At 33.8% G+C, this 25,974-nt stretch overlaps 1 protein-coding gene across 1 annotated transcript in view; it reads left to right on the top strand.

The window, feature by feature from the left end:
- Nucleotides 1-25,974, top strand: part of LOC143254617 (glycine receptor subunit alpha-2-like) — a 44,487-nt gene that overhangs the window by 8,941 nt on the left and 9,572 nt on the right. Inside the window, exons 2-4 of the mRNA XM_076509768.1 lie at nucleotides 4,319-4,419; nucleotides 8,477-8,541; nucleotides 12,780-13,060. Of these exons, the coding sequence (XP_076365883.1) occupies nucleotides 4,319-4,419; nucleotides 8,477-8,541; nucleotides 12,780-13,060 (447 nt within the window). The remainder of the gene's footprint in view (nucleotides 1-4,318; nucleotides 4,420-8,476; nucleotides 8,542-12,779; nucleotides 13,061-25,974) is intronic.

The following is a 25,974-nucleotide window of genomic DNA, read 5'->3' as shown; positions in this document are numbered from 1 at the left end:
AACACAAAGCTATACAGTAGACTATATTCGCTGTCCACTGCGGGAACTGTATAATTCTAAAACGTTTTATTAGAAGCAAGCAATATTATATAATAACGCAATACCGACGGTACATTTGTCATATACATTACTTAAGAAGCCTTTCGTCCACTACCAGAGGTCATCAAGCTGGTTAGGATACAACAGGTAGTAAAAGTTGATACGCTATTTGTTATCAATTTCATGAACAAGAATGTTATGGTGTGAACTGTATTAAGTAAGCGAATAACAGTTATTGTCAGTTTTCATTAAAGTAATTTACCAGTTAAGATGAAGACAAGGACTAATATCACATTATTATTTACGTATTGATTTTAAACATCGATTGTTTTATTTGAATTAACTTTGCTATCTATCATTCAGAAAATGTCACGAACTAGCAAGCTACTCTTCTAGATAAATTATCCTAAGAACGTATAAGATAAATCAGAGAACTGTGTATTAATTAGGATTAAACCAAATATAACACTTAGTAACTTAGTATAAAATAGGAAGGTAGCCCACCAGTAATGATATAGCAGAGAAACGTACATTATGCTATACAGAAAATAACTCTATACTGTCTCTTTAACAATTAATTAAGCTGTAGTTGATATAGACTGTACTCATGAAGTTAATCAAACATGTAGTATAAGATTTGATATAATTTTGTTTTGAATTTCGCGCAAAGCTGCACGAAAGCCATCTGCGCTAGCGTCTCTAATTTAGCAGTGTAAGACTAGAGGGAAAGCAGTTGGTCATCACCACCCACCGCCAACTCGTGGGCTACTTTTTTACCAACGAATAGCGAGATTGACCGTGACATTATAACGCTCCCATAGCTGAAAGGAAGAGCATGTTTGGTGTGGCGGGAATCTGAACCTTTCACACTCAGATCACGAGTCGAGTTCCTTGACCATCTGGCCATGTTCGGCCGGACAGTATAAGAAGAGTGTAAAATATTTCTACATTTCAAGTGATTTATACACAGAATGTTACACAGCTTATGAAATAGTTTGTTAGTTTATTGTTAAACAAAAAATATACAAGGGCTTTTTGTGCTTTGCTTACTGCGGGTATTAAGACCCTAATATTAGCATTATAAGTTCTCAGACTTAAGCTGAGCCACTGGGGACATTGAAATACAACTCAGAACAAGTTAGTTTTTATTATTTATTTCTATTTGTTAGTTTTTTTTAATGAAAAAAGAAGTTATATTAAACTTGACCTGTAAACTATTAGGAACGAGTTTTAACACGAAAGCTTGTTTGTTTTAAATTTTGCGCAAAGCTTCTCGAGGGCTATCTGCACTAGCCTTCCCTAATTTAGCAGTGTAAGACTAGAGGGAAGGCAGCTAGTCATCACCACCCACCGCCAACAATTGGGCTACTCTTTTACCAACGAATAGTGAGATTGACCGTCACATTATAACACTCCCACGGCTGAAAGGGCGAGCATATTTGGTGCGACCGGGATTCGAACCCGCGACTCTTGCATTAAGAGTCGAACGCCTTAACACGCTTAGCCATACCGGGCCTTAACACGACAGTAAATACTTTTAATAGATGAAATTAATCAGTTATGCTCTTAATTGTTGGGCGTTTTTTTAATGCATATGCATGAAACACAAAAAAATGTCGTTCAATAAAACAGACTGCTTAACAACCTACTATAATTAAAGACTTTTGAATCGATAAGCTTCATGTGGTTCGAAGGGCATTTTCCCAGAGGCTTTTCACGCTTATTATTGGTTTGAACAATACTTTCGTACTCAGCTACTAACCTTATCTTAATAGTTTTAGACGTTTTTCATGTTAGTTCTCCTCTTAGCTACTAGTAAGTCACCATTATCATACTCTGTTTACAGTCAGTTATGCATTTCTACATACACATTCAACCGATATCAATATATAGGAGTAAATTACTTATTACTTCTATAAATTAGCGTTCTTTTCAGGATAGAATTCCATCCATTACCTTTGAATTTCTTTATAAAATTGTTTATTTATGTCTTTCTCCTTTTGACCTACAACACGTCTTTATTTATATAAATTTTAGTTCTCATAACTGAATTAATTTGGAAAAGTTTGTTCGTTTATTTATTTCAGAATGTTGCCGAAAGACACAGAAAGACTATCTATACATGGGTTATAGAGTCAGACGTTCCCATATTTTAACTTATAAACTACAACAAAGGAAACTAGCCAACAGCACCCACCGTCAACTTTTGTCTAATTAAAAAGCAAGATTTGACTCTCACTCTTGTAAGGCATCCTTCACCTCAAAATTCGGAGATAATAAATTCACTCACATTTTTAACAGCTTTTACCAAAATTCGTTCATTGATCGAAACAATCAGAAACAAAATTTCTTCTATCACAATCTTTATTGTGTTGTATTTGTTTATCTTTTTCGTGATTATAATAAATATTGTCTAGTTGTATTACAATAATTTTGTGGTCGAAGGGTTCTCGTTCATAAAAATAACTTCCACTTTGCGAAAAAAAAAGAAAAAAGATTTAGTCTGCATTGCCTTGGAATACGGTTTTGAAATATAATGCCGTCATAAATGTTACACAGAATAAGTGCTACTGCTTTCTTGAAGGATATTGTAGGTTTTTTTTTTCTCCTCTGCATTTGTTTACAGTCTTGATACAGGGATATGATAAAAAGACTGAGACACATTATCATGGTGATATTGTATCAATCATACGTTTATCATGGTGATATTGTACCAATCATACGTTTATCATGGTGATATTGTACCAATTACACGTTTATCATGGCGTTATTGCACCAATCATACGTTTATCATGGTAGTTTTGTGCTAACAAATGGTAAAGAAGTTGTCATGAACCAAACATAAAGCTGCCAATTATTTCGCCAATGACAATGTTGTTTACATTTATTGCACCAAATCATTTCATCGCTATATACAGATCGTTTTTATAAATTTTGGTCTGTTTTGTTTTGAATTTCATACAAAACTACGTTCCTAATTTAGCAGTGAAAGACTAAAAGGAAGGCAGTTAGTCATAATCACCTATCTCCAACCCACGGCTAAAAGGGAGAGCATGTTTGCAGGACGAAGATTCGACCTGTGGACCACAGATTTCGAGTCAAGCGCCCTAACCACCTGACCACGCCAAACCCTGTTCTTATAAAGGGTGATAAACCACTTGTGTTACCTTTTGAAATTCTAGTTTTAGATCTCCTGTAAATTAATATCTTAATATCAAAAATACCTGAGTAAAAAGCAGCTTACGATTAGCTTTTTACTCAAGTTTTTAGCTTGTAACATGGCCCACGACCACTGAAAGATATTTAAAACATATTAATACCATAAACAAAATCCATAGCCATCGAAACTGATGCCAGAGCGCCCAGTTTAGGAATATAAAAACGAAATGTGAATAATATCTGAAATAACTACATGGTGCATTTACGTCTTTAACACTTTCAACGTGGCTAAACGCCAGCCAGCACATTTTGAGAGGTTTAGTAATGTGTTGTCGTCAGATATAGGTACAGTAGAAGAGCTGTAAAACACACATCATACGTCACTCCTAAAAGCGCTCAGCACACAATTTACTTGATGTACTGGTTGTCAGAATACTGTAGTTTGATCAAGGTTTTCTTAGAGTGTTTATTGTAGCTTCAGACACTTTTAAAGTTATGTCTACATTTGAGACTGATAATAGACAAAAACAAACTGATGTTAGTAATGTCGTGCCATTTAGATTTGTGATGGAGCTGTTGTGGTTTGTACTTGAATTTTGTGAAACCAATCTATGTAATATTTAGATGTGTAAATACCCAGGGCTGTTAAAATATCTTAAAGAAATATTTTTTTTATGGTTTGTTGACGAGACGTTTATTGTCATAAGCTCAGTGAATCGAATATCAGGTTCTAAACAACAATATCGATGTTTTGAAATGGAAAACTCACAGTTGAGACTTACAGAAGTATATATGGAATCACATAATAGTAAAGAAGGCCATTTCACAGGATTCCAATTAATTATTATCAACTCTCAAAACATCGATGGGAACGACTTGAATCAGAGACACCAACTGAAACATAGTTAAGATTGTGCCTAACAGAATAGAAGCAGTTATTCAGACAAAGAATGATTAGAACAATTATTAACAGGATTTTTGCTTTTATGACTACTTGTCCAGATTTTTGATATGTTTAAAGTGTTCAGAATGTTTTTACTATAACCTTACTTACAGGTTTCATGTGTAAATAACTATCGTTGTATCTCTTTACCTTAATCTTCCATTTTAATGTTCTCAGTGTAGTCTCCGCAAGAAGCAACAGATCAGAATGTTCAAATGGCAAAAATCCGTTTAGATTTGAGTATGACCAGAGTGATCTTCCACCTTTGCCAGAGAATGGTTAGTTGAAATAACTTACATTATGTACTTTCAGAAATATAGAAAATAATGTATTGATAACTTTTGCATTAAACAAACAAAAGTGTACCTTTTTTAAAGTTTAATAAGTTATTTGATTTTTCCCTAACACTTTGAGCTACAATATATTTCTATACGTAAAATGTGTATTTTCTTAACACTGTGGTAAAATATAACATTGTACATAATCGTAGAAGAAAGCACCATATCTCTCAGTACTTAATAAATATTTTTCTTATTTTTTACTATTTATAGATTCGCTGGCGTTGTATATTTTCTTTCAATATATATTCACGGTTTAAACAGAAGAAGGAATTATGAGAATAAAAAACTTGTAGCACTGGCAACTTTATATTGAGGAATATGTGAAAAATGTTAGAATAATAAATATCTGTTAAGTGATTGTATAGAACAATAATAAGATATTACATTACATTGCATTTATAATGTGTGTTTACACATGAAAAATATTACCAATGCATATAATTGTATTACTTGTTAAAGAAAGATAAAACGTTTTGTTTAGTAATAATATAAACTTTTTTAAAATAATGATTAAAAATTCAATAAAGAGTAATGGAAGTGATTCATTACAGAAGTTTTCTACATAAACACCTAATTTCAAAATTCAACTCGTGTTAAACATATAATGAATATTACAGCAGAGAATATATGCAAGAAATTGAAAGGGAATATAAGTTAAATATTTTATAAATTCAAGCGAAAAGAAAAAAAACAGCGCAGTGGTTTCGTGTGTTTGTGTGTTTTTTTTATAGCAAAGCCACATAGGGCTATCTGCTCAGCCCACCGAGGGGAATCGAACCCCTAAATTTAGCGTTGTAAATCCGGAGACATACCGCTGTACTAGCGGGGGGCCCGCAGTGGTTTCAACCAAGGTAAAGCAACAGCAAAATTCTTTACTGGTTAAAAAATACAACAACTATAGGTGCACGTAAGTTCTGACTTGTTTTGAGGTGAAATTCAGTACTTCATTTGTAACGCTGTTCTTTCGCGTTTTTTTTTCGGTTTCATTTACAAAAAAAAAATTACATTATAAGTCTTTACGTATTTATCATAAGACATCTACCTCAATGGTTTTCGCATAGAGTGCGATAGTTACTCGTCTTTAAAATTCCGATATTCCTTAGCATATGGCCCGGCATGATCAGGTGGTTAAGGCACTCGACTTGTAATCCGAGGGTCGCGGATTCGAATCCCCGTCGCACCAAACATACTCGCCATTTTAGCCGTGGGGGCGTTACAATGTGACAGTCAATCCCACTATTCGTTGGTAAAAGAGTAGCCCAAGAGTTGGCGGTGGGTGGTGATGACTAGTAGCCTTCCCTCTAGTCTTACATTGCTAAATTAGCGCAGACAGCATTCGTGTAGCTTTGCGCGAAATTCAAAATAAACCAAACCCTTCCGAAGAAGGGTGTTCCTATAGAAAAATCGAATTGAAATATTTGTAAATCTTGGAAAACAACAGTGTCAAGAAAGATTGTTTGGAGAACAGAAAACGGCAGTGGTAAGAAGACTGACACACCCATAGAAGGGAAGAAAAACACGTGAACAATATTCTACCAAATCAGAGGTTTTACTGTCATTCCCACGGCCTGGCATGGCCAAGCGTGTTAAGGCGTGCGACTCGTAATCTGAGGATCGCGGGTTTGCATCCCGGTCGCGCCAAACATGCTCGCCCTTTCAGGCGTGGGGACGTTATAATGTGACTGTCAATTCCACTATTCGTTGGTAAAAGAGTAACCCAAGAGTTGGCGGTGGGTGGTGATGACTAGTTGCCTTCCCTCTAGTCTTACACTACTAAATTAGGGACGGCTAGCACAGATAGCCCTCGAGTAGCTTTGTGCGAAATTCAAAAACAAACAAACAAACAAACAAGTCATTCCCACAGTTTGAAGATTGGTCCTTCATAAAAAGACTTCCCCACCCAGAAAGTGGTTATTCGCAAACTACAGAAATCTCAACTATCAAAGATTCTTCCTTTGTAAAAAACCAAAAACAACTAATGCACAATTTTTTTCTCTCGAGAACGCTTGGTGAGAGAAATACAATATATGTAAAACAAAGAACACAAAAATATTGTTATAAGAATATGGAAACTTGTTACAATAATAGACAAACGGTGAATGTACTTCAACTATGGGGAAAAATGGGCAGTTTTCCATCGACTACGGAGCATCACAGACTTCCCAATGTGGTACAGATAATGTAAAGAAAGTCTTCTCTCAAAAACAAACAAACAAACCTTAAGCATATAACATAACATGTATATTACAAGTTGTATTTTTAATGAACATATCTTAGTGCGACTATTCTATTTAAAGTTGATAACCCGATACAAGTAATCTGATATTTTATATGTTAAAATACATACAGCAGACAGGCTGAATAGATATTTTAAGAGAAATTTTCGACACGTTGTAACTTTGCATCAAGAAAGAATTATGAATTCTATTTAGTAATAAAGCTTGTAAAATATAAAAATAGATAGTCTTTCCCACGAGTATTCGACGTTTTTTCTTATATAGTACCTATTTCAACAAGGACTAGTTTAATGGGATGTAAAAAAAATGCTTACATATTCGCGAGTCTGTTGTAAGACTGTCTCTTTAAATAAGGCAGATTTTTAATTATTTTGTTTATTATGACGTTAAATGAGCAATGTGGACTGATTTATAAACATTATAATCGTTGGTTTGCAACTTTAGGCATAAAGAATTTTACAATAACATGTAAATTAAATTCACAGTGACTTTTCTACATCATTCGAGTCCCATCACGTGAGCGTTACCTATAAAGTGTATAAAGCTTGCTTTCTATAACACAGCATTAGACACTTGACAATCAGTTGAGCATTTTATACAGTTATGAGAGTTGCTTTATCCAGTTTGGAAATGATGGCTAAACATTTGTCTGGAAGTAGGCAACTGGACACTTCAACTATGATTGTATTGTTTCAACTGTAAAATATTGTGGTTGAGAAATTATGGTATTGGCTACCGTCTGCACCTTATGCGTCAAAACTATTTGTGAAATGACTTTACCTCAAAATACAAATGAATATTACGATATCACCTATGAATAAATCCCAGAAGAAATTATGTATTCGTTTTATGAGCAAGACAATGTTTCCTGCCACAAAACATGTTTACCCGTTGCGTAGTTTCAAAGAAATAACATGAAAATCACGAAAATGCTCGTTTAAAGCCTAAATATTTACACTATAGAATGTATCTGAGACCAATTAGAACTGCTAATTCGACAGGTTAGAGCATATATTTCCATTCGTCATAAACTAGTTAAGGCTATCAAGCAACAATCTCGCCAGTCAATGTAGGAACAAGAGCAGTTGTTCAAACATGTAACATTTGGACACGTGCAACACCTAACCCAAAAAAACAAACAGTTTTCAGAAGGTATATCTTTCTTCTTTAGAACAGTTAATCACTTTGGTTCCTCTGATCTAGAAAAACATGTCCGGATACTGCTTGTAGATAGTGTATCTTAATAAAACTAATTGATTAAAAGGAAGACAGTAATGACTGTTGAAAAAGAGATAATTGTCTACATATCAAATGTATGTTAAGTTCATAAGAAAACATGAGGTAGTTCATTGTGGTATTACAAGATTTGACTTAAAATATGTTAAAACAAATATCTCTCAGCGGTTTTTCCGTAAGTGAAATTTAGTTGGTTGTTATTAAGAACAAAGCTACACAATGGGCTCTCTTGGGTATACTACCACGATTATGAAAATGCGATTTATTTATTTTTTTATTTTAAAAGCTTGAACACTTATCGATGAGCCACTGGGTAACTACATGTAAATTAAAAAAAGGACGATAAAACAATTAAAATTACTTAAATGAGTGTCATCTATTATGAAATTCAATTTTGAAAACATTTTATTTGCTTCATGAGGTTAGAATAATATGTTTTTCAATGCGTTTCTTTTCCACTATTATGCGAATCAAACGTACAGTAGCTTCATAAATATTTTAATATTTCGTATTCAAAATAGGACCTCTTCGTATCAAGACGCAGTTGTATGTTGAAGACATCAATTCCATTAACGCTTTGGACATGGTAAGTATTTCACACGATTGCTATGTTGTTGGTGCACTTGTGATAACGTATTTCTAGATAATTTAAGCTGAAAATATATTAAATATAGCACACAAAGATTGGTATTAACATACACTACAGACAGAAAATATTTAGTTTAATTTCGAATAGTCTGAAAATATCTTTATGTTCACCTGAAGAGCAGTTAATTTTAAAACATATTTTGTGCCCAGTTTTCTGTTTATTTATTTGTTAATAAGCAAAAATCTACACAATTCCCACTATCCCACCACGGGTGTTGAAACCATGTTTTAGGGTATGAGCATTCAGACATGTTGTTGAGTCACTAAGGGATTACCTTGTAATGTGAAAAAACAAAATGGACACAAGTTAGTCTTGTATAGATCTAAATATCGGAACTTTCAAGCCGGATTCGAATTTGCGCGATGTCAAAAAATACTCTTCACATTTTAAGCTGTGAGCGCGTTCTAAGATTAATGCTCACTCAATTAACGTTAACAGTGGACGCTAGAGTGCTACTGAGCGGTTATCTTCCCTTTGGTCAATGGATTAAATTTGGGACTTTAACAAACAGTAATTAGTAGCTTTATCACGCTTTAAAATATTCTATGCAACTTTACACAAAATTTTGTGACACCTTGCTTCCATAGTTATTTATGTAAGGTTACGTGTTCTGATGTTTACACTCAATTATGTACATCAAGATACCAGCAACTGTTGTAACTGCAGACATCCAATATTTTCAAGCATACTTAAGTATAGAAAGGTATTCAGCCATGTATTTCAATCAAGGCAGAGATAAAAACGTAGTATGGAATTTTGTATACTTCCAAGAATGCATGTATAAAGCAATTTGTTCAAGATCTATTTAGCAATACAAAAAAATAAAAGCCAAAACCACTGTTATAAACTTCAAGTGGAAATAACAAAACAGTTAAATATCCAAGTTTGAAAGGTAGAAAAAATATTCAATTAGTTCATGATAAAACAACTGTTAATTGTAGCAAATACAAAATTATCACTGCTTAAACAGCAACGAAGTTCCAAAATGTAAAAATATTTAGGGTTCACTGGAAATTATGCAGCATTTTTCTAACAGTATAATGTATACTTTTTCCACCTTGAGAAGTACAGTGTTTGTTTATTTACACTTATACTAAAAGTTTCTCATGGATTAAAGTTTCATATATTGACAAAAAATTATACATCACAATCAACATTTTTAAACTCTGCAATTGCACCTAGAGTGTAGTACAAATAAGTATGAATAAATGAAATTACCTTTAACTATCTTTAGATGTGATAAAAAACACTTTTTAACAGGTCTAGGATACTACCAAAGAGTATGTGTGTGTTTCTTTTCCTCTTCTTTACACCTCCCCTTCCAGCGAAATGTCTGCTGAATTACAACGCTAAAATCAAGTAATTCCAGGATCCCCTTCCTGCGAAGGGGCGTTATCAATACTAACTATCATACATATTGCAATGTACAATTGACAAGTAGCTTATTGAAGGCTTATCAGTTTCGATACATATTTCTACGTAGTAACTACAACGCCAAACTAAATATCTTTAGTGATATTTCTCTATTTAATACGTACTAATTATTACTCAGACTCGATAATTCATGATAACATGTGGTGTGAGCTTGTATAAGAGTTTATTTCGCATTAGTATAATTTGATATCATTCCATAAGATCTTTTTCTGCAAGTTGCACAGTGAAAGATAACTAAAACAAATCTACTTTAAGGGACAATATTAATAATATGATGGCCCCATTATTACCGTTTTGGAAAAAAAAAAAAAAATGTTTCGTCATACAACTTAGACGTATAAGCTTATATATGCATTACTTGCACTCTTATGTATAAGGCAGGATGCAAATAAAAAACACAGAATTATAATGTTAACAAAAGCTTTCTGGTGATAAAACATGTACTAAGTTTGTCTGAAGACGTTTATTGGCTGTATTTTCTTTGTTCGAAGTTTCTAATAAAATGTCTTAGATACACAACAAATGGGTATTTGATATTTTTAATAACTATGACATTTAACCTTCATAATGCGGGTAACCATTAAGGACGTGAGTGAATGAAAGCACTAAGACGCTTTCGCTCATAATGATAACTAGATATGTGTAAATAGTAAATATTTATGGTCTAATCAATGTTATTATCGTAACAAAAATTGTTTTTATGCATTTAATAAACATTAACGTTAACATGATATTGTTAACACGAACCATACAGTTGGCGAGAAAGTCAGGTTATTCTTTGTACTTTCCTTTTTCTGTTAAATAAAAGTCACTTTGTTTCTTCATAATTCGAGTAGCTAATATCTAAAAGATTATGCTTTCAACTTTTAATGTGTATATTGTGTTAAGTATAAAATAGTAAAGCTGTCACTATTCAGTGAATGAGACGAGAAACTGTTTTTTTTTTTACACGCAAATAGCTTCAGTTCTTTGGAGAAATCAGAGTCTGTTGTTAAATGTGTAGCTGAAAAATGTAAATTAGATTCGATCACTTCGACCAAAATATTTACATACATGTAAACGTAAATGCACTCTAAAAGCGAGCTACAAATCCAATTACTTCAGTTTTAGTTATTTTTTATGGTATAATCCTTAAAAAATCGACAACGATGTCAACGAAGTCAAGGGTGTGATAATATTAGTTGAATGCAGTATAAAAAGTGACATTCTACTGACTGGATACAGTATAAAAAGTGACATTCTACTGACTAGATACAGTATAAAAAGTGACATTCTACTGACTAGATACGCCGCTAGACAGATCCATCATGTGCAAAGTTTTCTATGGTTGGAGTGTGTGTTTAAAGTTAAGCACGAAGCTACACAATGGGCTATCTGTGTTCTACCACCACGGGTATTGAAACCCGGTTTCTAGCACTGTAAGTCCGCAGACATACAACAGTGCCATTGGGGGCCTGTGATTGGATGATGTAAGGAAGTGTGATATATAGCAGCGTTAGTAAGAGCACTCAATAAAATTACTCAAAATATTCGTAAAATGAAATACTTTTTTCTTACAGTCCATATACATATAAATGTTTTTCATATTGACCCACACTATCTTGAACCGAAGAATGTTTGTTTTTTGAATTTCGCGCAAAGCTACTTGAGGGCTATCTGCGCTAGTCGTCCCTAATTTAGCAGTGTAAGACTTGAGGAAAGGCAGCTAGTCACCACCACCCACAGCTAACGCTTTTACCAACGAATAGTGGGATTGACCGTAATATTATAACGCCCCCACGGCTGAAAGGGCGAGCATGTTTGGTGCGACGGGGATTCGAACCCGCGACCCTCAGATTATGAGTCGAACACCTTAACTCGCCTTCTCTCTAGTCTTACATTGCTAAATTAGGGACGGCTAGCGCGGATAGCCTCGTGTAGCGTTGCACGAAATTCAAAACCAAACCAATCCATTTCGGGTTCAGCATAGCCAGGTGGTTAAGGCGTTCCACTCACAATCTGAGAATCGTGAGTTCGAATCCACGTTACCCTAAATACGTTCGTCCCTTCAGTTGTAGGGACGTTATAATGTGACATAAATCCCATTATTCTTTAGTAAAAGAGTAACCCATGAGTTGCCGGTGAGTGGTGATGACTATCTGCCTTCCCTCTTGTTTTACACTGCTAAATTAGAGACGGCTAGCGTAGATAGTTCTCGTGTGGATTTTTTTGAAATTCAAAACAAACTTTCCATTTTGTCCTATTTCGGCGTTTGTCGTCCATAACATCTTCCTCTTGATTTTTCATGCTCTTCTTTGCCCTGTTATTTATACTGCTCGCGTGTTCTCTTTTACTAGCGTTAGTCTTGTCTTATGTACTGCCAATTTCCATTTAGTCTCACCAAAAATCTTGATAATATATTTTATCTTTGTTTTTCTCTAACAATCGTTTTGATATTTTGTCTTTTAATGTATTGTTGGCATTTTTCTCTTACCTTTCCTCAAGTGATCCTTAATTTACTTTATGTTGTATCTAACATGGAGTGGTGTAGAGACAATACTTTTAAGGTACTGTTAATTACGAAAAAACAATAACTATATTTATTCAAAATTTACGACTTTTAAAGGCATAAATATATTTCTTCAAAATCTCCGAGTTTAACACATGTAAACCATTTTCGTCTAACGCCTCTCTCTTTAACTGAAATACACCTACGATTTTGTTCAAATTTTCTGACGCTGTATTTTTTTTCTCAATTTCAGGACTTTAGATTGGATTTCTTTATATGGCATGGCTGGAACGCAACTAAATCAATGTGCTGTACTTACAGAAACAGTCTGGAAAATCTGGGTATTTTAGATGTGAAAACAAGCGAATTCGACTATGCTATCATATCGAAAAATCATTTCAAGTTCTTCTGGATTCCAGACACGTACGTAGTCAACGCTAAAAAGGTAAACATGCCATCCAAAGCATCATCAACTGAAGTTCTGAAGGTAAAAGCTGGAGAGAGTAGAGAGTGTCAACTGGAGTATACTGTGAGGTGAACCTCTCATCCTTTTTACCCTAATTTCTAGTATTTTAACACAATACAAACCATAAAGACTTATTTATGTTCATTCATATGTTTTACAATGTTACATAATTTCATGATGGGAACTTTCGTATATTCTGACACTTTTTTGTCATTTATGTAGTGCTTTATTTCGATATTTAATTGATATGCGAGTGAGTAATGAAACCAAAAACCTTTGCTGAAGTTACACCTTTAATTATTTTTATTATATAGGCTTAAAACCATAAAAACTAAAAATAACAAAATGTGGGATTCATAGAATTTTGAAATGAAAGTGCTTATTTGTTAAAGTCGAACGTCAACAAAATTCTTAGAAACGCTAAGATAGTAATAATAATAACTGCTTACTTTCCTCTATTCATTCTAGATTAAGCTTTTTTGGCAACGATATATACTAAGCCTATTTGGTATATATTTTATATACGTATGTGGCAACGAGAAATGCTAAACCTACTTGGTGAAACCCACATGATAGCGAAAAATGCTAAGCCTACTTGGTAAAAATATGTGGTAGCCTATTTAGTGATGAAGGTAGTGAAGAAAAAAACTGCACATACAAAACTAGTTGTACTAACAGAGGCAGCAGAACCGAAGGTGCTGTGATGCCCTCACTTTTTAACATATCTAATTTATCTAGCAACTGCAAAGTTTATTATAATATTAATTTTCTGGGGTTAAAATGCCCTTAGACACCCCTAGATTGAGCACAGCAGTTCCTTAAACTTTCAGTGTCTCTCTGTATAGATATATGTTGTACATATATATGTACATTAAAGATTTCTTTTGTATCAGACGAGGTATCTTTAACACACATATACCATCATTAAACAGCTCCTTCACTGTATATCATCGAATAATGAATTCAAAGAAATGTTATAAAATCATTTACATACCTAAAGCAATTTAGGTTACTATATTTTAAAGTAAAATGGCTCAAAACTCCACAGATATTATATACATCAACATTATAAGAGGCTTAATAGAAGTTCTTTAATTTGCTGACTCAAACTGTGCTGATGAGCTTTGAATAAGCAAAATTACAGTCCACAGCAGAGGATATAGAGGATTAAAGAATGCATTAAGCCTTTACGACGTAGATTCTCGTTTTATTTTTACCTCTGATGGAAAAGGAAAGAAATCTTTAACATATATATACACATGTAGAAACAACATTGTTATTGTCACAACTTATCAGTAAAAGTGAAAAAAAAGAATACATATAACAATATTTTACCCATTCTACACTTGCCATATCCAGTGCCAATAAACAGGACTCATCAATTCGACTAAGAAACGTCATACTCATAATGGGTTAGTAAATTTATTATTATAATTTGCGATATTGGGTATACATGTGCATCTTCGCGTTGAAGAATTTCTTTTTTCAATATCCTATTTAAAACATTTTTGCGAGATAGATGTGTTAATAAGACTTAAGGCCTGGTTTTGCCGACCAGTAATATTTGTTAATGGATGTAGCTACTGAAAGGGTGGATGTAATTACGTTTAGCTTTTATAAAGGTTTACAATTATTTGAATTTTTCATAAACATTTCCGCTGTCGTAATATGCCAGTTATTATCGGTCTGTTTAGCAGACTTCGAATGAAAATCAAGATATGTATTTTCCACTTTTAAGATTAATGGTTAAAATTATGTCATGTTTCTTAAACATTCTGCAATCAATGAAAACAACACTTTCAATTTTGCTCTAATAAAGATTAAACGTTTTGGAATTTTGAAGACTAGCATGTCATAACAATGAAACGAAAATGTGAAATCCTTAATTTTTGATGCATTTACTTGTATTTTTATACTAGCTGCAAATCAAGGTAGGTTTACGCAAGATGTCTATATCATGTCCAGGTAACACTGGATGTTTTACCTAAAGCTCTTTTCCGTTTTGATTTTGATTTTTTAATTATTTTAATCACAAAATTTGTTACTTGGCTCTTTATCCTGATATAACCATATCTTTTGACAAACTTTCCACACAATGCAGGTATTTCATTTCGTATATAATTTTTATCACTCTTTTCGTGATAGTAACTAGAATTCATCTTTACTCTACTTTGCACTTTATGAAGCTTAACTTTTTCATTGTATGAGAAGTCTGAAGCAACCCGCATAACACCCGACAGACAACTTTCTTTGCATTATCTGTATCATATTGGAAAGTCTATGCCTCGTGGTCGATAGAAAATTCTCCTTTTTTGCCATAGTTCTAGTACATCCAGCGTTTGTCCATTATTGCAACAAGTTTCTATATTCTTATTACAACAGTTTTGTATCTCGAGAAAAATTATGAATTAGTTGTTTGTGCTTTTTTTGTTAGTTGAAATTCCTGTAATTTGCTAATAACCACTTTCTGGGTAGAGAAATCTTTTTGTGAAAAACCAACCTTCAGACTTTGGGAACGACAATAAAACCTCTGATTTGGTAGAATATTTTTTGCGTGTGTGTGGGTGTTTTAGTCTTCTTGCTACTACCCCAAACAATATTCTTTGAAACTGTTGTTTTTCAACAATTACAAATATTTTTATTCGATTTTTCTATACGAATACCCTCCTTCGGAAGGGATTGGTTTGTTTTTTATTTTCGCGAAGGCTATCTGCACTAGTTGTCCCTAATTTAGCATTTTAAGACTAGATGGAAGGCAACTAGTCATCACCACTCACCGCCAATTCCTGGACTACTCTTTTATCAAGGAATAGAGGGATTGATGGTAACGTTATAACGCCCAAAAGGCCGAAAGAGCGAGCACATTTAGTGGGAGGGGGATTTAAGCCAGCGACCCATAAATTACAAGTCGAGTGCCTTAACCAACTGGTCATGCAGGGCCTTCGGAAGGGAATGACACAAAATTTCTGGCTATAAGTCTTTCCATAGCGGCATGATACATTTCTTGAATGGTCAGAATTTGATAAAAAAACAAATGCATAGAGCTAAACATGTTGCTCGTGCATCGTATTTTCCATTGCAGCGGTATGTTTAAAGGTTTACCTCTGGGTCGATTTCCTTACCTCAGCTACATTTGCTGAAATACTTAAATTATTCAGAACAATTATGGGACAATATGGTTGTTCAGAAAACTGTATAAAACGTAGACAAATAATATCTAATTGTTGATTATTATTATCTGCCAAATTTTAGGTTGTTGTTGTTTTAACTTAAATTGATATGTGATTTTTATTATTACATTCACCGTTGGGAAACGGTTACACCTTTCGTACAGTTCTTGATATCGGAACTGGCGAGTTATATTCGATCGTTTTGTCAAACAAGAACGGCCACAAGAACTGTCAATAGATGCTATTGATAAGCTGCTCTGTATCTACTCTATGGTTGTAGAATTAAGGATGGTTGTACGCAGATATTTCTTTGTGTAATTTTTCGTGAAAACACTGAAACAAGTAAACCTAACAAACACATTCAGAACAAATAAACAATACATAACACGTGCACACGAGAACAAAACAGCTGTCGTTTGATAATATTAGTATCAAAGAGACACCACATTATAAAATATTTTTTTAAATAAGCTGTAACTTTCAGTGAAATAGATAAAAATAGAATAACATAAAAAGCGATTAAATATCCTGAAGCTAAAAGTTAAACAATAAGCATATATGTGCACATCCTACACATAGGTACACAGGAAAAAAAGAAGAAGAAGAAAATTCAGTTCTGAACGTCACGTTCGATCGTAATAAATTTAGTTTATATTCGGTCCAATTAAACTTTTGTTTATCTAATCACTTCAACACGGCCCCTAGTGATACAGCGCTATGTTTGTGGACTTAACGCAATAAACCGGGTTTCGATAACTGTGGTAGACAGAACACTTATAGCCCTTTATGTAGCTTTATACTTAGCTATAAAAAATCAACAATCAACCAAACATAAATGTAAAAAACGTACCGAGTACGTTGGTAGCGATAATGTTATTTGTTTTTGTTTATTTGTTCTGAATTTCGCGCAAAGCTACTCGAGGGCTATCTTAGCTAGCCGTCCCTAATTTAGCAGTGTAAAGCAGCTAGTCATCACCACCCACCGGCAACTCTTGGGCTACTCTTTTACCAACGAATAGTCGCATTATAATGCCCCCACGGCTGAAAGGGCGAGTGTGGTTGGTGCGACGAGAATTCAAACCCGCCACCCTCGGATTACGAGTCGAACGACTTAACACGCTTGGCCATGCCGGGACCATGTTATTTGTAAAAGATATTATTTAATATTATCTTCACCTTCAAAATGCCACATAGTTAATTTAAGTGAGATGACAAAGGTTTAAATGACGTGAATGTACAACAACTAGATGAAATCTGAAAATAAATGTTGATTTTACGTTATTATTTATATACACTAATAAAGATTAACGTATACATTCTAGTTAGGACAGTGTGCACCTATTATTTAAAAACATAAGTGGCTTTATTCAATTCATTTTATACAAAACAAGAGTCAGGTGACAAGTCACAAGATCTAACATCAAATGCCCGCTTTTAAAAACCATGATCACAAACGCTCATTCAGTACTTCACATTTTTCAGCCGTATAAATGACTAGAAAGCGATTATTGTAATAGCGATCTCAAAGTCCGATACTATTAACCACACTTCAAAGTTGTAGCTATTCTGCAACAACATCCTGTATCTAACCAACTTCTAGTCAACTTATTTCTCTCTAGATGAAGGAAATATCTTCTGTGGCTTCTCAACAAATGTTCCACTATCTATCTCTGCATCTACTGCTCAGTACTACTAACCGAGAACACACATTGTGCTTCTCTCAATTCTATGCACCACTGAAATTTGTATGTCAGATCCCATAACATTTACTTTTCACAAAAGGGAATTTAGAGGTGCTGTTAGCATTATTAAATAGTAGTATATTTGAGCCTTTATTGTAGAATACATACAAATTCCATTATTCCTGTGTTGTTTTCATAGAGTATTTGTACACATTTACAAACATACGCATAGAATTAGGTAAAAGCTAAAAAAATGTAAGAAAGAGAATACATAAAAAGAAGGATACCGTGAGTCTTACGCAGCATATACAAACTGTATATTAAACACAATTAAATATAAATTCAAGAAAAAAAATCGCAGTCTTAATACAAACATCCAACACCGAGGTACAAATCATATGATGGGTCATCATGTAATGTGCCCTTGGTTTTAGAGTTAACGAGGAAAGCCAGACTCAAATTGCGTTGAGAGTGCAATTTAACATCAACTTCGCCAGTCTTACATGCTTAGCAAAAATAAAATAAAAAGGAAAGAAGTAGCTCAAACGCTTGAAGTTTGTTTGTTTTTGAATTTCGTGCACAGCTACTCGAGGGCTATCTGTGCTAGCCGTCTCTAATTTAGCAGTGCGACCGGTATTCGAACCCACGACCCTCAGAGTAGGAGTCGAGCGCCTTAACCCACCTGGCCATGCCGGGCCTAACTTTTTAAGTCTTACATCGTCATCATGTTTCGCTGTCTGCAGCCAGATGTTGCAAGATGATTGCTAAAAAAAAGTATACAGATTTACAACACGAAAATCAGGGGTTCGATTCCCTTCGGTGAACTCAACAGATAGCCTGATGTGGCTTTGCTATAAAAAATACACACACACAATAAAAACAGCAAGAAATGATAGAATACAATATATCAATAGGGAAGAGCAAAACTTTTCTTGAAGTTAGCATTACTGCCCCTAATATGATGTTTGGATATAAATGCTGAGAGTCCAACCAATATTTTTGGTGCAGTTTCCATCGACTACTTTTCCACACATTATTAGGTCTGGTAATTCAGCTATGTAACACATGATACAGGATGTTCGGAAAGTCACTGTGCAGTTTTGTAATCATATTTTATTCAGTCTATTTCAAGCCAGCAACTGATAGCGATATTTAGAAACAAAATAAGAAGGATTCAGGCCTGTATTGATGCCAACGGGGGCCACTTTCAACATTGTTTATAATTGTAATTCATATTTACCTCCTGTATTCTATATTGAAACATGTCTGTTAATAAATATATAAGAGCACAGTGACTTTCTGAACACCCTGTATATATTGTACAAGTAACTCCAATAATTTTCCCTACAATAAATTTTAAAAATTATTTTAATTGTGCATAAAATTGTAAAATAATTTAACACATTTAATGATCAAATGTTTCTTCTCTAAATAATTAAAATTAATCTATCTACTAATATATTACAACAAAATTTACAATACCTAAAAAGCTATGAATGTCTAATGCTCTGTATGTTGTTTATTGAGTACGTAATGTGTTTTCTGGCCCGGCATGGCCGAGCGCGTTAAGGCATGCGACTCGTAATCTGAGGGTCGCGGGTTCGCGTTTGCATCGCGCTAAACATGCTCGCCCTCCTAGCCGTGGGGGCGTTATAATGTGACGGTCAATCCCACTATTCGTTGGTAAAAGAGTAGCCCAAGAGTTGGCGGTGGGTGGTGATGACTAGCTGCCTTCCCTCTAGTCTTACACTGCTAAATTAGAGACGGCTCGGTGCAGTGGGCTAACAACCTACTCACTTAAACACATGTTACTGAAACCGCAAGTGATTGAGGACCTATGTTCCTTCATGGAATTGAGTGGCAGATGATGACGATGATGAATGTGTTTTCTACGTGAGTGCACATCTTTTTATACGAAAAACACATAAATCAACTTGCACATACTTGCGCACATGCGCATCTTTTTAATTAGCCAAGCTAGCGAAAAAAACTCATAGAAAAGAAGTGATTCTTTATATTACAAATAGAAATCACAAACAGGCACGTACGTGTGTGCGCGTGGGTGTCTGTGTATGTGTGACCTGCATAGTTCCAAAAGAAATACCTAGAAACCTGAAATTTTGCACCCATACTAAATGGGCCCTGAGGGTGTGCACCTGGATATTACTTATCCGTATGCGTGTGCGTGTGCGCATATTACACTAGATTTTTCTAAATTTTACTACTATTTTCTCAGTTTCTCATGCTCTTACAAATAAACAATACATTTTCTAAGAATTTTAAACTTTATACATTGATTTATTCATTACTGGAAGTTATAACAATAATTATAGTCAAAATGTAGCACTAATAATAAATTTTTCTGTATTATTTTTTTAATATTTGTTAATTTTCTGGTAGTTTTAAAATCCATTTAGTGTGAAGTTTATTGTAATAAGCTTTAGCGTAACGTTTTCGAAAGTAAAATCTAACTGTATTAAATGTAAATTTGGTAGCGTTGTTTGACTTAATTTGTATCTAAAATTACGTCGTCGTGTTTTTAAAGTATTATGTAACGAAGCTGACTGAATTTTTAAAGAACTAATATGCATTTTTCGTGAGTGTATAAGTTTCTATATTACCTAGTATAAATAACGTGAACGTAGCATTTGATTTACGAATTCGAGTAAAGTTAATATCTGCTTAGTTATATGTTTACACATTAAACATATTCAATACAATTAAATCTTGGTTAAGAGATAAACATGTATAAACCTAGTCTGGTCCACTTCAGTTTATACAAACACCATAAGAATAATAAGTCTAATTTTACGTGTAATAAATCTAATTCTATACGGCCGTATTTTCTGACAAACGAATGTAGTTGATAGTGTCCATGTTCTCACGTTATACTGCTAAAGTTCCTAGAAATAACGTAAAACCTCTTTCTTATGAAATAATTATTTTGAAATGTCGTAGTTAACACTATATTTCATTGGCTCTAAACACGTTTTTGCTTGCAGAATTTATTTCAGCAAGTCTGAGATGATATATAAAATGCATGTTTAATATTATTGATACCTTTATTTTTGTATTAGAAAACGTGCATCATTTTCTCATAACAAAGTTGACAAAAGAATAACCTTTACATCTTTCTATCAAGATTTAATGTGTAGAAGGTGGGGCTTTAGGTGATGCTTCACCAATGGTTATAAAAGGACTGTTGACATAGCAATGTACTTTTTATTTATAGAATATAGCAAACGCTGAAGAATATTGGGTTGTTATTATTGTTTTTTTTTTTATTTTTATTTCATAAAACCTGTACTAACCGCGTTGTAATTGCTATTTTACTGCGTAAAGTATGATAACAAAATATAGAATAATATTAAAGCTTTCACAGTTTTTCAGGCGTAACTAATATATATATAGAACCCAAACACAATTATAACTGTTGTCTTTTCATGAACTATACATGTCGTTCATTCAGAGTACTGGACATATGAATTGTAGAACAATGTTTCGTCTAACCGAAAATCGATCTCATGAGGATATGGTGTTTATCTTCTTTTTTTTTTTTTTTTATCAAAGCGAGCTTCTTACCTAGATGAGAACCAAAAATAAATAAATAATTATACAATGCCTGTTTGAAGTTAAAAGCACAAAGCTACACAATAAGCTATCTATGCTCTGCTCACCATGGGTCCTGAATCCCAGTTTGTAGCGTTATAAGCCCGCAGGGATAGTGCTGTGCCACTAGAAGCAGGAGCATATATACTGCCTTCACCTTTTATTTGTACTGATTGAAAATTTTAAATTATAAATAAAAAAATCCAAGTGGCTTACAACAGAGTATGAAGTACTTCATGTATGATTTTCGTTTCTAAAGAGAACTACGTTTTGGATGTGGCGACATTTACACTATAATGTTTTCCTAGATGTGTTTAGGGTTTGATTAAATTTCCTTTATAATTAAGGCATTAACTAACGTTTCTTACATTCCATCTCAGAGTTTAAAAACGTTGCTAGAAAAATAAGTGTTATCTTCTTTTCGCAATTTCAAACATTTTTCAAATGTTTAGCCAAACATATTATAGGATAACGTGTTGTGTTAAATTAATGTTTTTTACTTACGTGTTTTTCTAACATTATGAATACATAGTCGATTCTTTTTTACATGTCGTACAAACCTTTAAGCAAATTTGTTCAAGTTTAAACCATTTAATTATAGCATGTTTTTACAACACTGGTTTATACTTTTCCAAACTTTGCAAATCAAAAATAACATTTATTTCTCGATAACCTAATACATATATATATTACAGAATTTCGTCGCTGGCTTGGTTACATTACTTTTTGTTACTTATCTTAATCATCATGTATTTTATTATTCTTATTTCCTTTCACAGTATATACAAGTACATTATGTTTTCTTTATTGTTCTTAAGTCAATTGCGTTTTAATTACAGTGTCAGTATTACTGCTGTTTATAACACGATTCGACGGTTAATATAACATGTAATTTATCATTATTTGTTAATTTGTAATTTCATGAGCATTGTGAAATCAATATTGTCTGTCCTCCTGAGGCCAGATGGTTAGGGAACTTGACTCATAATCTGAGGGTTGCAGGTTTGAATTCCCTTAACACCAAACATGCTCGCCCTTTCAGCCGTGGTAGCGTTATTATGTGACAGTAAATCCCTCTATTTGTTTGTAAAAGAATAGCCCAAGAGTTGGCCGTGGTTGATCATCACTAGTAGCCTTCCCTCTGGTATTACACGGCTAAACTAAGGCCGGCTAGTTCATATAACTCTCGTGTAGCTTTACAGAAAATTCCAAACAAACTAAAACTGTCCTCTTGACCGACTCTATAACTGGTGAATAGCATATAACATAGTATTTTTATTAAAGCAAGTAATACAAATTTTAAAAGTTTAACCAATAAACATCCGTTTAACCAGTTGTAATTGAATGAAACTGTGATAAAGTATATTGTCAGTTGCATAATCTAAAGTACATTAACAGTCTACTTCTTGTGTTTTCCGTACCATAAAGACTTTTACGAGATCCTTACATCTTTTTAGTGTTATTCTATTCATAATATGAAACATTAATTTGATTTCCAGTCGCTTCCCCTTTTCTAAGAACTTCGTTTCTCTTCAATCAGATAGTCATTCATTTTCACTAGAAACCAAGCAAATGGAGTCAGAGAAAAAAAACGAATATTAGTACTAAATTCTAGAGCATATTCTCTCAGTCACGACATTTCTGTCATCCAGCGGATCAGCAATCAAAATATGATGTATTTATTGATGAACACTTTTCAAAACCCGCAAATAAAGGAAAACGTCATGTTTCATACTTGTCTTCAAATGTTTGTGACAAATTCACAGAAGTCCTACTCAAAGAAGTTTTCATTGCCATTATTCATGAAATCAAAACATCCAGTATTACTCACTTTTTGTTGTATTCCAAACATATCCCATACCGATCAACTGACAATAGTCTTCAGATATGTTCTAGATGGTGGCCCTCTAGAGAAATTTGCCGCATTGTTATATTTAAGCAATCACACAGGAGCAGATCTTTCTAGAAATAATAATCAGTGACGACGAGAAACCCACTTGTTGAGAAATTTATATGCAAAAACGGCTCGTTTGGGCTGAGAAAACACTTTACATAGAAGAGCGAACAAAATTTTCTCAGCCCAAACGAGCCGTTTTTGCATATAAAGATCTTTCTAGAGTTCTCATTAATTTCTTTGAAAAGAATTATATAAGAATTCAATACTTCCATGGGCTATATACTGACCATACATCCAATATGAGCAGCAAAAATGTTGGCATGCAAGCTTAGATCAAAGAGAAGAACATCCCTAACAAACTACGGTCCCTTATGTAGTCATTTGCTCATTTTGTTAGACAATGCACTGTGGACTGCTATACTTAAACGTGTATGTTCTTTGCCTTTGTGCAAAAGTTTTAGGTGATTTCTTCAGCTTCGACCCACCTGTATAGTACCTATATGACGTGTTTGTAAAACTAGTATTTCAGACGATAAAGAGATTATCAGTTACGAGATGACGCACTCATTCAGATGAAATGGAAGCCTTAAAAATAGATTACAAAGTCATAACGCAAAGCTTCGCTTCCATTGAGGACAACGACTCTGAAAAGCCCCAAGTTTTCTAAAAGTAAAAAAGCCTTTATGCTATAGTTGGAACTAGAAACAAGTATAATCATCACAGAATTATGAATTGTTTTCTGGGGAGATTTTGCAAGACAAGTAATTCATTACAAAACTCCCAAATGGATGTCATCTGCTAAAATCTCTCAAGATATTCGTGCAGGAATTACATGATTAATTTTGCGTATATGAGGAAAGGGCCAACAACTGCCTAAGAACTTGGAGAGTTACACAGAAGTAGAAATTATTTAATTTACCGCCCTCTGCAAGGCAGGATTGGTTGAGAAACCTCCAGAATCCAAGGACTGTTTGTTTAGTTTATCTTGAATTTCACACAAAACTATACGAGAGATATTTGCACTAGCCGTTCATACTTAAAACATGTACAAAAATCTAGAACTTTACTGTGGCCATGTTAAAGATTTAGTATTTCAAAAATGATACAGAACATGTCTCGAAAGCTTTACCATGAAGGTTATTGGGTTACAAGTTACAGATATAACGGTAAGTTAAAAAATTGGAAAGTTAAGGAAATGCAAATGACTGCATACTATAAGGTTAATGCATTGGCATCACTTTACTGCAAGAAAATGCAATATTTGCAAGGACTCTATGTCAGTAAGGTGCAGCTTCATAAAAACAAAACACCCATCTACAAGTTCAAGTCAGTAAGCTAGCTTCTATGCAAGATCCAAGTGTAAACCTGAAAGCTTGATGTAAGTTTCGCAGCCATCTTTTACAATACATAATTAATGTTTCATACACTGTTGATAGTCTTTGTAAAGGTATGAAAGTGGAAAGGGAGCAACAATGGCCACAAAAACTTCGGCAAGAAGAACTGATATTACATAGAACACAACCAGTAATATAATAAGAAACTGTAAAGCCTATGTAGTCACCGTTGTCATACAAGGTGAAAACTTTTTATTTAATTATATATGTATAATTAAACATTAGTTCTCATTCAGTTTAGAGCAAATTATAATTTTACCGTTTACACTACCGAAAAATAGCATGAGATTATTACAATGATTTGATCTAATTTTGCAGATAAAATATTTTTTTTATAATGATAGACACTCAAACTGATCTTTTCATTCAAATTAATATTCATCCAGTGACATTAGAGATATTAATATGTATGTATTATTAAAAATAAAAATTTTGTTTGTTTGGAATTCAGCACAAAGCTACACGTTTGTGTGTTGTTGTTGTTTTTTTAATTTCGCACAAAGCTACTCGAGAGCTATCTGTGCTGGCCGTCCCTAATTTAGTAGTGTAAGACTAGAGGGAAGACAGCTAGTCATTACCACCCACCGCCAACTCTTGGGCTACTCTTTCACCAACGAATAGTGGGATTGACCGTCACATTATAACGCCACCGCGGCTGAAAGGGCGAGCGTATTTAGTGCGACGGGGGTTCGAACCCGCGATCCTCAGATTACGAGTCGAACGCCTTAACCCACTTAGCCATGCCGGGCCGTCAAAGCTATACAATGGGCTATCTGTGCTCTGCCCACCACCGTTATCGAAACCCGGTTTGTAGCGGTGTGAGTCTGAAGACATACCGCTTTGCCAATGGGATCGAAAAGTAAAAAATATAGCATTGTGAAATATTTTGTTTAAATTTGCATTTGAAAGTTTTTATAAAGCATCTTTTTGAAAATGTCAAGTAATATTCATTTTTTTATATTTAAAGGTTATATCTGTATAAGTATAATAGTACTGTATGTTGTCTAATCATGATTGTTATCATAATTGGTAGGAAGGTTCATTAGGCCCATGCGAGGTACATATAAATTTTCAGTTTTGCATTTTGCGATTTTTATGGTGTTTTTATTTTATACAATCTCACTTTCTGTGGATGAATCTTAACCAGATTTGTTATGGGTGTTGCACTATAGGAAGCATGAGAAATAAATGTTAATATTACACTGTGTTAAGTCTTGAAAACCAACAAAT

The sequence above is a fragment of the Tachypleus tridentatus genome, chromosome 6, assembly GCF_004210375.1.
Source record: "Tachypleus tridentatus isolate NWPU-2018 chromosome 6, ASM421037v1, whole genome shotgun sequence".
In the NCBI taxonomy this organism is placed as follows: domain Eukaryota; kingdom Metazoa; phylum Arthropoda; class Merostomata; order Xiphosura; family Limulidae; genus Tachypleus; species Tachypleus tridentatus.
The sequence above is the reverse complement of the archived record's forward strand: the minus strand, read 5'-3'. Positions and strand labels throughout refer to the sequence as shown.